Consider the following 20702-nt stretch of genomic DNA (forward strand, 5'->3'; position numbering starts at 1 on the left):
TTTCCTATAATAACTGCAGCTTTAATGCTGCTGCATCCTCGTTTTAAAACACAGTGGCATGAAAAAGGATTCGACTTTTCTACCATTTATTCAATTAAATCTTGAAGATTTCAATATATTTTGATGGGATTTTTTTGTGGTAGACTAATGCAGAGTGGCTTAAAAATGTCAGTTTTTTCCAAAAAAGTCTGGCACACATTTGTGTAAAGCCCCCTCGAGTAAGTCCAAGAAAGACATATAGAGCATTATTTAACCTATTTTTTAAAATTCTATTGCAAATTTTCAACTGGATGAGAATGGAGTTTTATTCAGCCATTCTATTACATAGACTCTCATTGTAATTCTGGTTGTATTTAGTGCTGGATGATATTTATATAGTTGGGTATACCTCCACAGTCGTCAACCTTCTGCTGCTTTTAACCAAAAATCTCCAGAGCTCTGACTGTCTTGACCGTCCCAGCTGAGAAAACTAGGCCCACAGCATGATTCTGCCACTGCTACCCGATGGGGGTGGGGTTTATGGGTTAAAGATCAAATACAAAAACATCCAATTTTCCTCCATCCCCAAACAAAACCTTCAGTGATGGATTTGTTTTCCATGAAGCACAGATTTGTTAAATGCCGACCTGATAGCACTGCCGTTAAAAGGTTCTCCCACCTGAGCTGTTGATCTTTGCAGCTTCTCTTGTTTCCACCAATCGCCTGATCTTGATGCATATATCTTGGTGGTTTTGCTGTCTTTTCATACAATTTCAATTTCCAAATGACGGATCGAATCTTTAAGATGTCTAAAATTCGGAATATTGTTCTATAACACACTCCTGGTATAAACCTTTCTCCATTGTTTAACGAACCTCTGAGCCCTTAACAGAACCGATCATACTGAGCTTACATTATACGCAGGTGGACTCAATCTACCGCTTGATTATATTTGAATGTTGTATAACGTTCAAATAATAAATTTGAATTTGTGATTTGTGTATGTTTCATGGTAAAAGGAGCTTGAGTTCAGTCATGAGCTACTTTCTGTTAGTTCCTCATATAATACCCTGAAGTTTGAAATTGTAACATATTGAAATGTAAAACCGCAGCAGAGCGGGTTATGGATATTTTTATTACTCTTCAGTTGAATATCCTGCTGCACTGTAAAGACAGAGGCCGATGTAATTGAAACCAGAGGGGGCAGACAGGTCTACAGTAATGAAGATGTTGGGAAGCCCGACAGTGATCTGATCTGTGTTTAGCGCCGGCAGCTCCTATCGTATAGGAAGTAGTCTGCTTGTAGCAGTGACAGAGATAAACACGGCTTTCTAAGTCAGCGGAAGGATGGGGAATTTGTCATTGGAAATTGGGGGTTTGTCGGAAAAAAGCCTTTATTCATAATTGATATGAATTTCTTTACGTTTAGTCTTATATAGCGGGACATTGAGGTTCATATTGCTTAACCACTGGCTAAGATTATCTTTCAACCACAAACAGTTGGCAGGGTGGTACAAAAGGAGATGTACATCATTGTATCATCTGCATAGAGTGTCATCTTGGGGGTCACAAAGTCGCTAGAATCGACGTACAGCAGCCAAACCACACGAAATCCTTATATCTTAAACTCATCATGCATGAATATGTATGATGAGTTAAGTATTTCGTTTTTTTTTCTTGAACTTCTTAAGATACCTGGCGATTTCTAATAAAAAGCTCATAGAACATATACTGTAAAGGAATTTAGAATTTTATCAGACTAATCTTTCAAAAACACCAAAAAATAGTTCCCCAGCTAAAAAAAACAACAACCTTTTGTTATGCTTATCTCTATCCCAAAAACATATCCTATAGAACGAGAATGCAGAGATGTGTTTCCTGCAAAACAAGGTCAAACAAAAGTGTTGTGAACATTTGTACAAGTAGTTTCAACTTTTTATGATTTTATTAAAACCTAATATTAAACAGTGGGGTTGTTTCATAACTATATAAAAAAATATACTCAAGCTACCAGTTTGGCTTGAAGGGTTTTAAAATTGTGTAATTATGCTACTATGATGAGAAAGTAATTGATTTGAAAGCTTCTGACTTATTTTAACTGAATAGATCCCTCTTCCCACTAGTGGTTCTCCATTCATTGAGAAAGAACATGATTTCTTTATGCCAAATCCCACAGTGTCAGCTCTCCTGCTGACTTACATTTCTAAGCATTTTGTAAGTTGTTCCTGAACCACTTTCACGCTCCTGGATTTAAAGCGGCCCTCTCCTCACAGGATTATTCCATGCCGCAACCGTAAAAGCAGAACTTTTTGTGAGCTTTTCCTGTGCTTGCTGTGAAAAAAAGAAAGAAAAGAAAGTGAGGATAAAACACCAGTGTTATGTCACGAGGTCCAATTCACACGCTCCATCCCGTGTGTCCGCAGTGAGAACGGCGTGGAGGACGAGGAGGATCTGTACGCCTGCGTGTACGATGACGAGGAAGGAGGGGAGATCTACGAGGACCTGATGAAGACAGAACCTGTTCCTGCTCCGGTTCGTGCTCCAGACGTCACCTTGAACACAGATCCAGATGCTGAAAAAACTATTTTTTCAAGCAGCAATATAATCTCATAGACTAAAAAAAGCTAAATCTTTTTACTTTGTGCCTAATCTGTCTTCAAATGAAACAAAATATAGTTATTAAAAGTAGTACAAAAGAAATATAATTTCATGCTCATGTTAGATTGCTATATTTTCCCTGTATTTGTTTATTAAAAAGGAAAAAAAATACTGTTTTCCCATGTTGGCAGACATTAGAGAGCATGTGTAACCCCTGACCTCGCTCTGAGGCTTGTATCGGATACATCTGGTTCGTCAGCCCACAGCACTGACACATGGTAACCGGCCTACGTGTGTGTATATGTGTGTATGTATAGACGTTCCAGAGGCAGGCAGAGATCGACATCAGGAGCTGCTGTTTAACAGAGATCAAGCAGACAGAGGAGAAATACACTGAGACCTTGGAGTCTATACACAAGGTACGTACAGACTGAAAAATGGGGGTCATTACCCTGCTTTGAAGGAGCCGTAACATAAGACTGGTAATATACTTTACATTCTAGATCCATAGAGTTAATGTTAACATTTTGCCCGATAATGTTTCATGGAAGCACACTGAAGTGTTTGTGTGTAGTTAAGGAAGACGTATGTGGCTCCTCGCTTTCTGTATGATGTTATAGTGTTGGAAGTTCAAACCGATGGTCGCCAGAGCCTCAAATAATGAGGAAAACACATTTGGAAGGAGTCACTGCAAAAAAAAAACTTGCTTCCTGATTGAGAAAATGCATTTTTATATCAGCCCAGCAGGTATTCATCTCTCCATGGCACCCTGAAGTAGGCTTATATAATTGGAAGAGGATAGTTTTAGCCTTGTGCTGTCAGTACTTCCTGTGAGTTCATATTTTGAGCACTTTAACAGATCCATTTAGAGTTAAGGTGAGTATGTGTCTGGCTTGAATTGAATATGCTCTCCCTAAGCTGTTCTCAATGTGTATAGGAACTTTTAATTTCTGTTTGCTTGGTGCATGAATGCAGCCTGATGCTGAGCACCATTCCTCTTAGGTCACTCTTCAAATTGGTGAAGATAAAAAAAAAAAAAAAAAAAAAAAAAAAAATCATGCCAATTATAAAAGACATGTCTGTTTTGCTCAGGCGGTTATTAAGGCAAAGAAAAAGGAAGCAAAAAATCTTTAATGTTCATTGTTAGACTGTTAAAACAAAAGATTTCATATTACCATTAGAACCAATCTTTATCACAGCAGATGGAGCGTAATGTACAGTACATCAGAAAAAATAATAGATCTCTTCAGTTAAAAGTAATTTAATGATGAAGATGAAAACTTTGCAGGTTTAGTATTCCATAAAACACACATTTTCCTAGGTTTCCTATATTTTTTTTTCTTTGGGATGAAATCAGAGTACTGTAATCAGATTATGCAAATCTCAAACAGATAAACCCTGATTTGAACCCAGAACTTTCTTGCTGCAAGATAACACCACCAACTACCCTAAACACGTACTTGAAAAACAAGCCAAAAGAAACAAAAAATACATTAAATTAAACTAATGAAGTTGTATCAGACTTTCTTTTCCAGAAAAGTGTCTCAAACTCACAGCTAAACATGTTGGAAGACCTGAGACACTCAGTCGGAATCATACATAAAAAGCAGCTAGAATAAAAATGGTTAGTTATGTATATAAGAGCTTGTAAAACTGTTTTTGTCATAAAAAATAGATGGCATAATTGTGAGGTCTTTATCATGGTTACATCTAACTGCCTATAAAAAAGCTTAAGCTAAGTACCAAATTGGAAGGCAGAGTATTATTTGCAACTTAAAACATCATTATTATACTTCATTCGAAGCTCGTCAGCATTCAGTTGTAATGACAGAAAACCTTTTTTTATTAATGCATGTTTTTTAAAAAGGATTGCTATAAAACATCATAAAATAACATAAAAAAAAACAAGCTCACTGTAGAAAAAGTACAGAATTTTATTTTGCTATTTTTCAGGTGAAAATAAATACGGAAGTAAATACGAATATTATGAAATGATAGTTTAAACACAATTTTGTTGTATAAAGAATCCTTCCTTCCTTCCTTCCTTCCTTCCTTCCTTCCTTCCTTCCTTCCTTCCTTCCTTCCTTCCTTCCTTCCTTCCTTCCTTCCTTCCTTCCTTCCTTCCTTCCTTCCTTCCTTCCTTCCTTCCTTCCTTCCTTCCTTCCTTCCTTCCTTCCTTCTTTCCTTCCTTCCTTCCTTCCTTCCTTCGAAATCAAGAGGCAGATTAATATAATCTGGAAAGATTCTTTTGTTTTTTATCAAAAACTGTTTAGAAAAGATCAAATCCTACAGATGCCGTTCACCTTACTCAGCACTTTCTCAGGGCTGTAGGAGACCCACAGCCTCCAGACCTCCAGTCAGAGCTAGCTGTCTTCTTCCTCGTTTGAATGTTCACATCTACCTCGCTTGATTTCCCAGTGGAGTGACTCAGTAAATGACTTTAGATTTGAAGCGGCTGGTGGAAGTTAGTTTGGCTCACCCACTCCATGGCGATGCAGAGCTGAGTATGCGCTGCAACTTCTTGAAGAGGGGAAATCATTAAATTGCACACTCTGAAAATAAGATTACTGCTGAAAGCCAGACAGGTCTGGTTGTTTCTGCTTACTGCAGCTCTTTGCAGCTTGACCTCCATAACACAATAATGTCTTACCCAATATGACTTTCCCGCTATTGCTCTCATGAAAACAGTTTTCATTCTTTTCTCTGTTTCTCCTGCAGCACTTTATGTTGCCCCTCACTACATTTTTCTCTACGGCTGAGATGGAGAAGGTGTTTGTAAATATTAAGGTAAGTTATTGTCTTTGAATACAGTCAGCTTGAAATAACAATTATCATTTTAATTCACTAATATTATAAAATTCCCCTTCTGACAGCTTGGGATTGAAATTAAACTATTATGGCCACACTGCAGCCTAACAAACGAAGAATAGTTTTTGCCTTGACCTAATCACATACTAACTGTAAAGAATGACAAAAAATAATGCATTAATTCTCTTTGTATTTTAAAGTTACTTGCTAAGGGAGTCAATATGTCAATGGATGTATCAGAGCTTAGTATGGTTAAAAAACTGATCAATTTTATATACTATTTCTAGCTTATCAAGAAAGTAGAAACTTTACATTGACAATTATTTTTCAAATTTCCGCCACTTTATAAAATTTAATCATTAAGCTTTCCTCTTTTTATTAACACCACTGCTGGGAGTTGCTAACTCACATGGCTCCATTGCCTCTCAATGGTTACTCCTTCCTTAGTTTTTTTTTTTAAGAGAGCATAATAATAATAATAATAATAATAATAATAATACATTTTATTTGTATTGCACTTTACATTTAAAAAAATCTCAAAGTGCTACAAAATTCATGGTTAAAACAAAACCGCACAATAGAAACAGCATACATAGTTAAAATGAGACATTAAAATAAAATAACATACGTAGTAAAAACAAAACAGTAAAATAACCATAAAACCACACTCCGCCACCTACTGCATTATTGTTTTATAAATGTGCACATGTGCTACCTACTGTGAGATATGTCATTTACTCAAAAAAGCTCTTTGTTTAGTATTAAATAAAACAAAAACAAAGTTTCAGACAAGGAAATAATGGTCAATCAATTTTACTAGGGATTGTTCTGGTTAAACATTTTCCTCTATTCATCTGTTATGATACCCATATTTTAGCTTTGAGTTTTGACCGACAGTGATGTTGATTCAATATGACATCAGCACCAATCAAAGATACTTTTATAGTTTATGGCCCTTTAGTTTGGATCATTAGGATAGCTCTGTTGTCAATATACATAGAATGATGACCAAGGGTTTAACATGGGCTAGTTTAATATTTCTATGTTGTTGGCTGTAATAACTGAAATTTATCTCTGATGATCGGTGTTAATTGTCTGTTTTCCAGGACCTGGTTGAGGTTCACAAGAGTTTACTGGTGGATATCCAAGAATCAGTCCAAAACAGAAGTTCCCAGAACCTTTACAAAATATTCATCAATTTCAAAGAGAGGTATCAAAACAAACAACCCCAGGAACATTTTAGTTTTGGTTGTTCTTTGTTTTTGTTCTTCATCATGTCATCAGAGTTTCTCTAAAGCAGGATATACTGTAGTTTTTCATGCTTATGACATAAAATATTACAGACTCTGAGCTAGATGTTTATCATTTTAACGTCACAGTGTATTCAGATTTCTCTTTTTTATAGTGTCGTTAGTTTAACAGTAGTACATTAGCTCCGGGACATTAAATGACTTTACGTCTTTAAAATTATTATTAAAATGAAGGAATACAGTCAAGCTATGATAACCTGTGACAGTTTTGTAACCAATCTTTTCTTCCTTTTGTTTTTCATCCAATCCAGGTTGTTGATCTATGGGAAATATTGCAGCCATGTGGAAACAGCCATCGCCACCCTGGATGACATCTGCAAAAACAGAGAGGATGTACGCATGAAGTTAGAGGTAAACAGCAACATATCTGCTTTTAAACAATAAATAAATACTCTTTTATGATGCAGTGTAAAAAATGCAGTAGGTTCAGCTGCTTAGAGTGGATGGAGGGTGCCCTCAAGTGGGCATATGAGGCATTGCAAGATTGGGATAGTGATAATCACCGCACATGTTTTAAAACCTGTGAAGCATTAATTCGAAGAAAATTGTGCGAACATACAAAAAATTAAGACAAATTCATTTTTATTACTGGAATTGAGCAAAATAGTATTATAAGTCTCTAATGTATAGTTGGAAGTATTTATCATTGACTCTTTTTTTTTACTTTATGCAGGAATGTTCAAAGAGAGCCAATTATGGCAAGTTCAGCCTGAGAGACCTGCTGGTGGTTCCCATGCAGCGGGTGTTGAAGTATCATCTCCTTTTGCAGGTAAGGCATTCTGAACTGTCATGTTCCTGGTCAGCTGCTGTCTTTACTCTGAGGACCGTCTTACTGTAAAGTTACTGAACTTGAATAGTGCCCTGAATATCAAAAAAAGAAATATTGTCTTCTCTTCTGAGGATTAATGGAGCCAAATTGCTGTATAATAATTAATTTAATTGATAGTTGATTTTATAAGATCATTATGAGTGTATTAAAAACAAACAGAGTCATTAGTTTTCTTCTGTGAGAGAGTAAGAAATGTTTAATTTATTAAACCACAATAATACAAACCATCTTTATGATTAATTTGTCCAAATTTCTGAGTCACCATGTTTTCTGCGGACCTGTTTTCAGTTGGGTTTTCATTATGTCAGTCTGTATCATTACATCAAACTGTTAAAGACAACATTCTTATCAACTTTTAACATTAAATTCTCAGTAAATGTTAAGGTTCAATCTGCATGTCACTGATCTAAAACAAATGAATCCCTTTTGTAACCTAACAGCTGCGATGAAGCGATTTATCCACTAGAGGCAGCATTGACCGTGTTTTACATTTGTCCTTCAGGCTGTGCTGCTCATCTGGTCTTTTTTGTTTACCTGCTTTATGGCTGGGACTTTAGAATAGATGCAGTGTAATTATACCTCAGTAGAGACAATTGGGGATGAATGCATAGCAGCAAATGAATAAAGCGAGGAGAGGAGGAGAGGTGTAACAATAAGGACAAACACCTAGAAAGAGAGTGGAAGCTTCTTCAGACACTCATCTACCCTTTTAATTTGTTCATTATTTTATAAGTAACAGTAATGATATGATTAATAGTAATAGAGATTTCTACAATAATATCAACAACAAAAAAAGAGCAAAACGGACTGTTCAAAATGCCCAAATTTTGAAATGACACTCAGAGCTGATGAGGCTCTAAATTTAGTTGAATGTTTTAGGATAAATATAGAACCAGAAATGTCAGATTTTAAGCTTGATGTTTTTTTTGTTTTTTTTAATCTCTAGCTCAGGTTTAGCACCTGGTATTAGCTGATGAATTGGTCTGACTTTAGGCTACAGTCGGCCACCTGTGACACAGCGTTTCTCATCCCTATTGTAGGTATTTTCCCCATGCCAAAAATGAATTATTAAACGGCTTCTGCAGCATTCTGTTGCATGCTTGTTTTGGGGGAGAGAGGATTAAAACATTAAGCACAGGAGAAGCACAGGATTGAGAACCACAGCTTTAGCTCAGCATTTATAAAACACAATAAATGATAGTTAGCTAACTTTTTTTTTATTTTTTATATACAGTTATATCTTATTTAGTTATAATGTTATCTTAAATAGAAGGCTGGGCAAAGCTCCCGAAGTCTCACACCATAACTTTCTGCAAGTTTTGAAAGTGGGCAGCTCTTTCTCAGAATCCACAACTTAATACCGGAAGGAATAAAAGGACTTTGTTTTTTGTTTTTTTGTTTTCAAATTTTAAAACTGGAACCTTTTAAAGCTGTGGTGTCTCCTGTTACTAATAATCCACTAATGCCTACATTTAAATAAGCAAACGTTTTTTTTTTAGATTAGATTCAACTTTATTGTCATTACACAGGTACAGGTACAAGGCAACGAAATGCAGTTTAGGTCTAACCAGAAGTGCAATAGCAGCAAGTGCAGGATAAATAATGGTTCCATAAATATAGGACAAGTATAGAGATGAATAACATTATAAATAATGAATATAATATATAGATCACTAGTGTTATGAACTAAATTTAAAGCTGGATATGTACTGAATATAATATACAGGTGGATATTACTATAAAAAGGGTTTTTACAGTTATGTACAATAGCATATATACAAATGGGTTTTACTATAAAATGAATAAATAAAGTTTAGACAGAAGCTATATAAATTAAAGTGCAGTGGAAGGTAATTATATATTACATTTAAAGTACGTTAAAATACTGTAAAATAGTTCATTTAAGAGCAGAAGATAAAAAACAAAAAACACCCCAACAAGACTGGATTGTTTGACAAGAAGGAGCGTCCAGCCTCTCTATTAAACAAACCAAATGAATTAATAACACATTCACACCAAAGGCCATCTCAAGACACTATACAGAGTTTGATTCTAAAGAAACCCTGGTCAGACTGCATCAAATCCTTGACTTTAGAATTCACTTCTCCTGAATGATCATGTTGAAACAGTGGCCATTCAATTGCATCCTGTTATTTGTAGGATTCCTTTAAAATGGGCATGCATGAAGCGAGAGTGGAGAGGAAAACTCTCCTTTAACAGGAAGAAACTTCCAGCAGAGTCAGGATTGTTGTTAACAGCTTTCTGCAACAACCAACTTGGGGTTTTAGAAGATAGAGCAGAAACACAATAAGAAGCAGTAGAAATATTTTGGTATGGAGTCTACCCAAAAAGGCATCCACACAATAAATATTCATATGAGGAGTTTTATTTATTACTCACACAAACTTCTCTCAATACACATATTGAGCCTTTTACCGTACAGATTTAGTACCATGAAACACCAATATATCAGCTGCTTGAGGGAATTCTGCTTGTCTGTATGTTTGTGGCAATATCAAAGTTCTGCCATCAAGTTGGGGGGAGGGGCTAAAAGTATGGAGCTAAATTGGTCTCAATTTTCACAAATACAAATATGTGATTCATACATGTATGCATGTTTAACAAACCTAGTGAATGATTTTTCTGTTGTTTTATACACAAACTATGACAAAAACCTGACTAAATCGCAAAATTAAACAGAGTAATTGGATGTAAGGACAGCGGAGACAGAGGAAACTATGTAATAAGTATTACTAAGGGTATGCTGGCGTGACGCTGCATGCTGAGTTGACAGAACACTGGAACAGAGCGGAGCAAATAGCCATTCCACGTGGATTACTCTCTTGTGATTGGCTTATGCAAGGGAGCTTTGTGATTGGTTGCAAACCATCCGCTCTTTAAAAAAAAGGCATTTGTGTACCGAGGCATGTCAGGAGTCTTAACAATCCACACAAAAATGCAGTGAAGTTTAAAGACCACTGATACTTTGTGATTTAATTTATAATCGTTTATGGACCAGAAATACTTTGGCGAATCATGTGCTGAATCTTGTATGCTTGCGTGAATAGTGCTGTTTTTGAGTGTGTGTGTGGATCTTGTCCTGTGTGTGTATGAATCACATATGTGTATTTGTGAAAAGTGAGACCGATTTACCTCCATATAAACGAATGGTAGCCTATGGAAGAGAAAAAAATCTATAAGGATGACTTAAAGACAAATACTACAGCAGCTCTTTTACAATACATTAATTAATCACATGATACATTTAAACAAACTGAACCATGTCCATCTGCAGCCTTGCTTGTCTTCGTTATGTCTTTTTCTTTTTCTCTGGTAAATCGGTCTCCACTTACCCCTCCCCCATTGTTTTTTTGTGTAGCAATTGTAGCATAAGGGCCTCATGACTGAGGAGCAGCATGCCAGAGAAATGCTGGATGAGAGATAGAAATGCTTTCAAAGCTGAATGTGGCAGCTGCAGTGTGGGAGCACTCTGGATTTAAAGAAGTAAACCCAACAATAATTTTTGTTAATCACAATAATTTCTGGGACTATTTATTATCCAGCATAATGTGTTATGGTGACAGACCCATTTGGGGCTGGGCCTCTTTATTTTAAAACCCATATAAATCAAAGAGATAATGCATGTAACCCAGTCTGAGCAGGGAGGAACAGAGAAAGAGGGGACAGCAAATAATAGAAGGGGGCATGGCCCCCAACGGGCCACCTTTCTGTAGCACCACTGCCAAAAAGTAAAAAGGAGACTTATGAAACACATTGATGTGAAGTGCATTGGTTGTGTCATTATGGGCTCCCTGTAGAACAGCTGGGTAATACCAATATGTGCTTTCTCACCCAGTGACATCCAGAATATCTCCAACTAATGTTTTGTCACTTCCTTCCGTCTTTACCCTCCACGTCTCTTCCTCTTTTTCTCTCTTTACTTCTTCTTTCCATCCGTCTTTGGCTTGGTTTTCCTTTCTGCCCTCACTCCCTCAATAAGTCCATCATGTTGTGCCTTACTATCAGCATGGCCGCTCCAATCCTCTGTATCTCTTGATACGGGGGTGGGGGGTCGGAGTACAGGACTGATAAATAGTTCTCTGTCGTCTTGCTTGTGATAATAATAATGTCCAGGTTAAGCTTGACTGACACTGGGGTTTTGAGTAATGCCGGTCTGTATCTCTTAGTGTGGCCTCATGCGTGCATGGCCTCCATCCTTATCCCTCACCACCGAGGTCTAGATGTCTTGTTTAATCTTTGCCGCCGTGCTGGCGAGTAATTTTAGATACAAACCTTCAAGCAGGTACACACATCCTATAGATGACGTTACCCACATACGTTTTAATTTTCTTTCCAGAGCATAAACGTTTTGGGTAACAGTGTATATTAAGGTTTTTATGCATCCTATTTCTTATTGGCTCTCAGTTCTTTCTCATTTTTGGTACATTGCTGTGATTTTTTTTTCTCTGTTCAACAGGAGCTGGTGAAACACACCCATGATGCCTCAGAAAAAACAAATCTACGGACTGCATTAGATGCGATGAAGGTATTTCCAAACACAGTTTTCTAAACACTAACCGAGAAGAAAGTTAAGATTATTAATCTCTTGTTATACATAAAGGCTCATGTCTTAACAACCTAATCCAAATTAAGGCCGGGCCCGGCCCTGCAAGGTAATTTATCGGGGCCTCAAAAGACAAAAAAAGGCCTGGCATGTAATAGAGGTATATATTATTTAAAAAATATTTCTTTAAAGGAAAGGAAATGAAAGGAAAATTATAATTTTAGAGTAGTGGGATCTTTTTCAAGATAAAATGGAATGCACCAATATCTAAATCTGGTTCAATATCTATATCTATTGACGCTGCATTTACAGCTGATAACTTATTATATATTATATCTTTTCTTACCATTTGGACACTGTAATTACACACTGAAAATACAGAGATATTAAAAAAACGACTGACATCGTCCGATACCGATGTTAACGCAGCCCCAGACGAAAGATTTAACGTTGAACAGATGCAAGCAGCCCGTTGAAAGGCATGAAAATGATAAACTGGTTGGACACCCCTGTCTTATTCCACCTTTAAAGCTGAATGAATCACTCTCACTACTAAGTTAAGATGGTTATTTCTTCAGTTAGATTAGGCGTAAGTATGTACACTAGATTCTTTTCACAGCCTTTGAGGGGACTTTTGTAACACATAAATATTCAGTTTAACTTAATCCATCATAACTCTGCCCTTATGTTTACATTTGACCTGCTGTAAGGAGAACCTCTGCTCCAGTTTCAAGTGGTTTGCAGCGTCTAACAGATGGGGTTTCATGATATGTAGTTTTATGTTACGCCCCGATTACCTTGTTGGCTCTACAGATAATCTTAAGAAATCATCATGTTTTGTGTTAAGTGTGATCTATTTTGCTCCGACGGACGTTGGAAGCGCTCAGGACTTGTCCTGGCCTTATATACTAATGTGTCTGTGTGTGTTCTGTACTCCAAGAGAAGACAAGCCTGCTGAATCCTACATGTGTCCAATAAGAAAAAGTTTCCTAAAGAAAAATAAATTAAAAAAACACCCCTTTCCTTCATACCATAGTATAGAAAGTAGCTGCTATACTCGAGCTGGCTCCACCTCTTTGACCAAAGCCAAAATATCGGCACTGTCATGAACCGAGGACAGATGGACCCAGTATTCAAGGAGAGACAGTCAGTAGGAAAATTCAAAAAGGTTTATTAAATTAACAAAAACTAAAGTGGAGCTGTGGCTCGCGGATACTGCAGGAGGGGGGGCGGGGCACCGCCCAATCTCTGACACTCCGTATTAACAGTCCAGTCCAAGAATGTCCCAAGAGCTGCAGACCCAGAGGACATGCAGGAAGCCGATCCTGGTCAGGGATACAGAACAGACAGGAACAGACAGGAACAGGATCTAGATCAGGCAGGAACAGAACAGGTAGCAGGATCCAAATTTCCAGGCATCCACAACTTCCCAGGAGGGTTCAGAGTCTGACAGGGTCCGAAAGCGTGAACGGGTGGTCATGCACAGGAGCAGACAGGATCAGGTGCAGATGAGCAGGCTCGGTGGAAGAGGGTAGCCGAGACAGGACGCGGAACCAGAACTTGATGCAGGACTTTAAACTGGTCTCCACCTTGGAGCCAGGCTTACTTGGATAAAAACTGAACCTCCCCGCATATAGAGCCAAAAAGCCAGAGGACACAGCAGGGGAGGAACAGTGGACGATTAGAAGACGAGACAAACACTAAAACCCTCTTTCCACTGGCCGCCAGGATCCAGGACATGAACCAAGAAAATAAACTGAACAGATCGGCTAACAGAAAAACAGTTAATGATCTGGCACTGAATGCTCAGGCTGAACTGAATATAAACCAGAGGAAACAGGTGAGAGGAATAAATTATAATTGAGGCAGGGAGGGAAAACAACAGGTGAAAGGAATGACTAATTAAGGAGGAGCAAACAGTCCAGATCATGACAGGCACTTCTTCTTCCTTGTCAACCATGTTCCTTTGAACATACATCTGATCTTCAGAGGTTTTGTGAGATTTCCCATCCAACATCTGAATTTTCCTGTATTAAATCCGATTCTAGGTTCGACTCAATTTTGTTGTATCTGGGATTTTATTTTGTTATTATTTGTGGGAATCTCTTAGGATTTAAAAATGAACTGATGATTTTGAAATGTCTTTGTGTGAACCAGACATTCACACAACCTGCTTTCCCTTTTTCCATGTCAGTCAGAGTTTCTTATGGCTTTTAAAAGTGTCTTTCTTCTTGCTTTTCTTCCATAAAGGCCAGGTTGGTAGAATGTGTGTCTGATATTTATCCTAACAACAGTGTCTCCTTCCTGATCTCTGAAACTCCTTCATGATTACCTTTAACCTTTAACTTTGCTGGTCCTCCGATTAATGTTACAATCCATTATTTTTTCTTTGATTATTTCTCTCATTTTCCATTATGCATCAAACAGATGTTGTGTTGCCACTAAATCCCAGTAAGATACATAAAAGTTTGGGGCTACAAACTGACAAAATCTAAAAAAAAACTAAATTTAAAGTATACAGACTCATTTCACGAAAATCAAGCAAGCATTTCTTTGTGCAGCAAAATTTAAATGGACTCATTGTCTTTTCATGTGTGCAGGACTTGGCGCAGTACGTCAATGAAGTCAAAAGGGACAACGAGACTTTGCGAGAAATAGATCAGTATCAGAGATCCATTGAAAACCTGGTAGGTCCAAATAACCAGACAATGACTGTTTGGTTTTCCGTATCGCCGACTGAATTTATTCTTTCTTTCTCTTCTTATGCTTTTCCAGAACCAACCTTTGAGCAACTATGGAAGACCCAAAGGCGATGGGGAGGTACGGGTGGCCTCGGTAGACAGACGGGCTAAACAGGACAGGTAGGATGTCAAGTTAAGCCAGACCGTAACTCAATGAGAGGAGGAGGGGAGATGTTGTTGGCAACCTTCCAGAGTACACATAAACTGATGACATAGAGTTGATGAAACCAAACCTGTTTTTCCCCACTACTTGATGTAATTGAGTGAATCGTACCATGGCAAATGAATGTCATTATGCTAATTTTCCTCCCGCTGAAGAATCTCAAGGATACAATTAGCTGGGTGTTTTTTTAGCTGCTGGTATGAAAGAGGAACCGTAGAGACGAGAGGCATTTTCATTTGATTGTAATGATAATTTCTTCTGCAGGCATATCTTCCTGTTCGATGCTGCTGTGATTGTTTGCAAGCGTCGAGGAGACAACTATGAAATGAAGGAAGTGATCGACCTGCACCTCTTCAAGATTACCAACAACCCAACATCGGACAAGGAGAACAGAAAGGTCTGAGTGCCCCGAGGCGCCGTCATCTCTGACGGTTGCCAGCTAACAGCTAGATGTCAGATCTAACAGCTCCACCTGAAAATCGGTGCAGTTTATCACCAAACATTAGGTCAGCTGACTGTCTGATCGTCCCGAAAACACAATATTTCTAAATACTGCCTTAGAATGTAACAAAAAAAGTGTTTTAATTTAACTTCAGTTCGTGATATAAACATATAAGTTAGCCTATATAGAACATGCACAGCATTGACACCAAGGTTACATGTTTAGATTCTAATATGAAAACATCTAGAATACTAGAAAAGCATGCAGAGAGCGCAGACCTATTAGGACTTCCACCTTAAGTTAATACCTGTATTCACAGAATCTTTAAAAAAATTCCTGGATCTGGTGATCCAGATCATCACCAAAATGTAATCATATGCTGCCAGTGACTATATGCACTTAAATCCCTTATTTTGAAAAAAGACAAACCAACACAGATGAAAACATAACCTCCTTGGCAGATGTAATAATGCAATGTTTGCACCTCCCTAACAAACACATAGAGCCATACTTATACCCCATAAACTAAAATTATGATTTATTAGGATTTGGTGTGACTAGCTCAATTGAATTAATGGTTGTGAAGCAGGAGGAACATGATGGATGTTTTTAAATTGTTTCACTGATAATATCATGGAAATTGTGATACTAATATGTAGGGTTGTCACGATACTAAACTTTTCAACTCGATACCGATACTGAGGAAAATATTTGATACTCGATACCATTTTCGATACCAAAACAAAGACTCCAAAATTCTACAGAAATATTTTAATTAATAAATAAAATACAATAAATAAATACAATAAACAATAAGAACAATATTTTGAGGTTGTATGCTGTGCAGAATATTAAGTAAGCTTGATAAAAAACGTATAAAATTAAAATTAAGTGTTCCTTCCTTGGCTATGCTTTGCACACATAACAATGACGCTAGCCAAACCGGTTAAGAAGCAAAAGTAATTCTCAGCAGCTGCAACTCTTAAAAAAAAAAGCGTGAAACTGAAAAGCGCGTAGAATTATTCAATTACACAGTGTTCTGAAAGTGCATTTTCCACTATTCTGCACTTTAGATGAATGACTGCTTAGGTGCCACTGGTGGTGGCACTGTATCGATACTTTTGAAAACGAGTATTGTATCCGGATACAACATTTCAGTATCGATACTTTTTTGAATATCGATACTTTTGACAACCCTTCTAATATGTATTTAGCATTCTTTATTAAGAAACCCTTAAATAAAATCTGTAAAAACTCAGATAAAAAAAAACAACTGTTTTGGGGATTTGTTTTCCCTAAGAGGTCTGACCACGGTTGCTCTGGGTGAGCTGCACAACCCAGAGGAGAGAAGCTCTTACCAGGGCAGGTGTTAGAGTAATTCAATTCAGTTTATTTCTATAGCGCCAATTCACAACACGTCATCTCATGGTTTTTAACAGTTCACCAGATCATACAGTCAAATTAATTCAAAGTTTTCTATCTAAGGAAAACCAGCTGATTGCATCGACTTATTGACTCGAATGCAATCGCTCACACTAAGCATGCTTGTAGCGACAGTGGAGAGGAAAAAACTCCCTTTTAACAGAAAGAAACCTCCAGCAGAAGCAAGCTCAGTGTGAGCAGCCATCTGCCTAGGCTGACTCTGCAGAGTAGGAGAATGGAGACAGAATGAAGCAGAATGATGAAATAGGGATCCCTATGTCCTCCAGAAGACTAAACCTAGAGCAGCATAACTATAGAGATAGCTCAGATAACCTGAGCCACTCTAACTATAAGCTTTATCAGAAAGGAAAGTTTTAAGCCCAACCTTAAAAGTAGACAAGGTGTCTGCCTCACGGACTAAAACTGGTAGTTGGTTCCACAGGAGAGGAGCCTGATAACTAAAAGATTTGCCTCCCATTCTACTTTAAGAAATTCTAGGAACCACTAATAAACTTGCGGATTGAGAGCGAAGTGCTCTGTTAGGAACATAAGGAACAATCATATTTAAGGCTTTATATGTGAGAAGAATAATAGAATAGATCTATACTATTCTGTTAATAGAATAGATAAGAATAGACATTTTTTTTATTGTCCCACAACGGATAAATTGTGGTGTTATAGAAGCAGCAGGAGGTTATAGCAACTTTGGAAAAGTGTATAAAAATAACAGAATAAGTGACAGACTCAAGAAAATAAAAAAAATAAAATACTGTTGTAAGATTGCTGGTTCAAACCTAAGTCTGGATTCCTTATCAAGATCCTTATCCCCAAGCTGCACTGCTCAATGCTGCAGCCCACTGCCTCTTAAGGTTTTCTGTTGGTCTTCAATATAATAAATTCACAAAAAAGTCAAAGTTTGTGGTTTAGTGGTTTTTGGTTTAGTGGGAAAAACATGAAAAAGTTCAAGAGGTATTAACATGTTGGCAAGAGCGGCTCTCCTAAATCTGCCATGAAACAAGTCTTTCGTTTTGGCTTCTACAGTGGAAATCTTTCTGTCAGCCAGTTTATTTTGTTTTTCTCTTTGCTTATTCCAAAAGTAACTGCGAGAGTGGTGAAGACTGTTTTTGCCAATAATAAAAGCAGTAAATTAGCATTTTGGCAAAAGGTAGTTATTTCACAGCAGAGAGACGTAGATAAATCTTTCCAGAACTCTTCTTGTAAAGAAGCTTTTAAGATGATTTCTTAAACTATAACCGCATGAGATTAAACATGTCTGTGATATATCATGTGGATTGTATGTAAGCTTTTGTTTCAGATCATAACCTCTTGTACATATGATTGATGAGGAGTAATAATCAATATAAAAGAACATATTTCTGCACTGCAAAAAATATAAATCTCAATAAGTTATTTTTTCTTAAAATAAGTGTGTTTTTCCTTGATTTGAGGAGGTAAGTAAGACACTTTGCCAATGGAACAAGACAATTTCCTTTTAAAATAAGAAAAAACTATTTTATCGTCTTATTTCAAGTAAATATTATCTAACTATCTTATTTTAAGAGTGAAAATACTCATTCCATTGGCAAATCATCTTATTTACCTGCTCAAATTAAGGCTAAATATACTTAATTTAAGCCATTTTTTACTTATTTCTGGATTGTTTTTTCAGTGTGAGAGTCTTTGCTTGTAATGTTATACTGCGGTACTTCAGTAAGACTCTGTCCCACTTTAGCTGTGATTTACTATTGTTTCACGACAGCTTAAAGAGCTTTCCATGGTATTAAATTTCACAAACAGCTGCATGCCATGTTGTTTGTCCCAGCAGGACACAGTCAAATAGGCACTTTTATAGTTTTGATGTAATTTTTAGCTTGTAAAATGGATAAAATAATAAGAATATTACACTATTAACTCTCTGTAAAATAAAAAGAAACAAAACAAGCAGCACCTAACGAGTCGAACGCCGTAATGAAGGTGAGTTCTGCGACGTCGAGCCCGTTATTGCTTCTTTATAACTGAGTCAGCAAAGCTCGGAGACCACGTTGGACTCCTGACAAACCAATTAGCAGTGCTATTTCTGTATAATGAACTGCCATAACCATTTGTCAGATATACTCAGGTTCATAAAACTGAATGAAAATTAACTTAACATGCTTCTTTATAGGGTTTTATTAGCACCTGTAGCAGTCTCTCCACCCCGCTGTCGCCTTCTGTGCTCTGAATCCCCCAGTGGGCTCCTAAAATGAGCTACAGGCAAAAACCTTTCAGGCTCCTAACTAGAACAACAAAATAATTAACAGAAAACAGTTCTAAATAATTTGGTACATGCTTGTTCCTGCTCTTGTTTTACATTCTCTTATTCATTTTTCCCCTCCGCATCTTTCTGAAACAGTGTCAGACTGGAGCAGCCTGCCTCCTCCCAGATGGTGCTATCATTAAACCTCGTTCTGGGCCTGACTACTCTTGTACACACAGTGAATACAAAGTACCAACTGGGGGAAAATATTGCCAATCATAATGAGGAATGATATCCAAGGCGTGCCAGGAAGCATTGATTTGGGTAATAATGACGCAGTAATAGCAGACACCGAGGGCTTAGACCCATATGCGTTTACAGGATTATATTTATGAAGGTTGCAGCCGTTTTAACGTCGTTCACCTCTGACATGAAGAATGTTGCGCATTTTCTTTGCCGCTATATTTGTGTTTGCTGTGATGGAGATGATGGCGTCTGCTTGAAGGTTGCAGAAATGAGCACCTTCATTGTAAAAGCAGTGTTTGAATGCAGATTATGTGGAGGTAAAATGGTTTTCCAGAAAGTATTCAGACATCTAAGGACTTCATAAAAGAATAAATAGCAGTTAAAAAGAAAAGAATAATCAGTTTATCTTTCTAAATCATGTTTAAATGTATTTTGGCATAATGTTTTGGTTTTAGTAGTTAGCACTATTCGGGTCAGTTTTTTTAAAGATTAGTTGTGGTGTTACTTTTTTTTTCTTTTAATTAAAAATCTAAAGAAAAATTTTCACTTACTGACTGGATGGCAGTTTGGTACAGTAGCTCTAGAGCTGTGCTGTCCAATTTTTTTACTGTGTGCCAAACTATCCAATTAGAAAGTAATTAGGGGTCCACTTCTCCCCAATTAAAAAAGGAAAGACAAATTTCCATGTAATTTATTTTTTCAGTTTTAGCAACAAAAGATATTATTAACTAGAAAAGCACTTGGAGAGAGCAAAGTACTGCCAAGTAGCTTATTTCCCTGACATACTTAAGTTAATACCTGTAGTCCAAGAATCTTTCAAAAATAATTCTGGATCCAGATGGTGATCCGGATCCTCACCAAAATGTCATGAATTGTTCCTTGGACTGAAGTGCTTCTTTGTTAAAAAATTCATTAAAATCCTTTCATAATTTTACAAGTTGTGCTGTAAACGGACAGACAAACACATGCATAAAACTCTCCGAAAAACACAACCTCCTTGTTGGAGGTAAATAGTCAATCTTTTAATGAAGCAAAGTAAAAAAGAACGAATATCTGTAAGTCTGAAAAAAAGAGGTATCTGATGTTTTTTAAAAGCTGTTTTCAGTTTTGATAATAATTTTTGGCCCGGAGAATGTTTTTGGTCGATTCCCAGAACAAAAATAACAACTTGCAACAACTGTAACAAACCAAGTTAAGTCAAAAGTTGTACCAATATCTGTTTTATGTTAAAAAAAAAAGTACAAAATATGACTAACTACTAAAAAGGAAGGCTGATAAACATAAAATATTATTTTAATTTTTTACTTTGTGAAGATATAAAATTAAAATACAAAATATCACGATAGAAATTGTCTATCTTCATT

General features: G+C 36.9%; 1 protein-coding gene across 5 annotated transcripts in view; it reads left to right on the forward strand.

Annotated features, from left to right (window-relative positions):
- The window catches only part of LOC119795991 (guanine nucleotide exchange factor VAV3), a 142087-nt gene that overhangs the window by 75865 nt on the left and 45520 nt on the right, over nt 1-20702 (forward strand). For all 5 annotated transcript variants that reach the window (XM_038304272.1, XM_038304273.1, XM_038304274.1 and 2 more), the window contains exons 5-14: nt 2403-2511; nt 2895-2996; nt 5296-5364; nt 6492-6595; nt 6947-7046; nt 7369-7464; nt 12002-12070; nt 14689-14775; nt 14864-14949; nt 15257-15389. In XM_038304272.1, the coding sequence (XP_038160200.1) occupies nt 2403-2511; nt 2895-2996; nt 5296-5364; nt 6492-6595; nt 6947-7046; nt 7369-7464; nt 12002-12070; nt 14689-14775; nt 14864-14949; nt 15257-15389 (955 nt within the window). The remainder of the gene's footprint in view (nt 1-2402; nt 2512-2894; nt 2997-5295; nt 5365-6491; nt 6596-6946; nt 7047-7368; nt 7465-12001; nt 12071-14688; nt 14776-14863; nt 14950-15256; nt 15390-20702) is intronic.

The sequence above is a fragment of the Cyprinodon tularosa genome, unplaced genomic scaffold (genome assembly GCF_016077235.1).
Source record: "Cyprinodon tularosa strain WSP-4 unplaced genomic scaffold, ASM1607723v1 ctg53, whole genome shotgun sequence".
Classification (NCBI taxonomy): domain Eukaryota; kingdom Metazoa; phylum Chordata; class Actinopteri; order Cyprinodontiformes; family Cyprinodontidae; genus Cyprinodon; species Cyprinodon tularosa.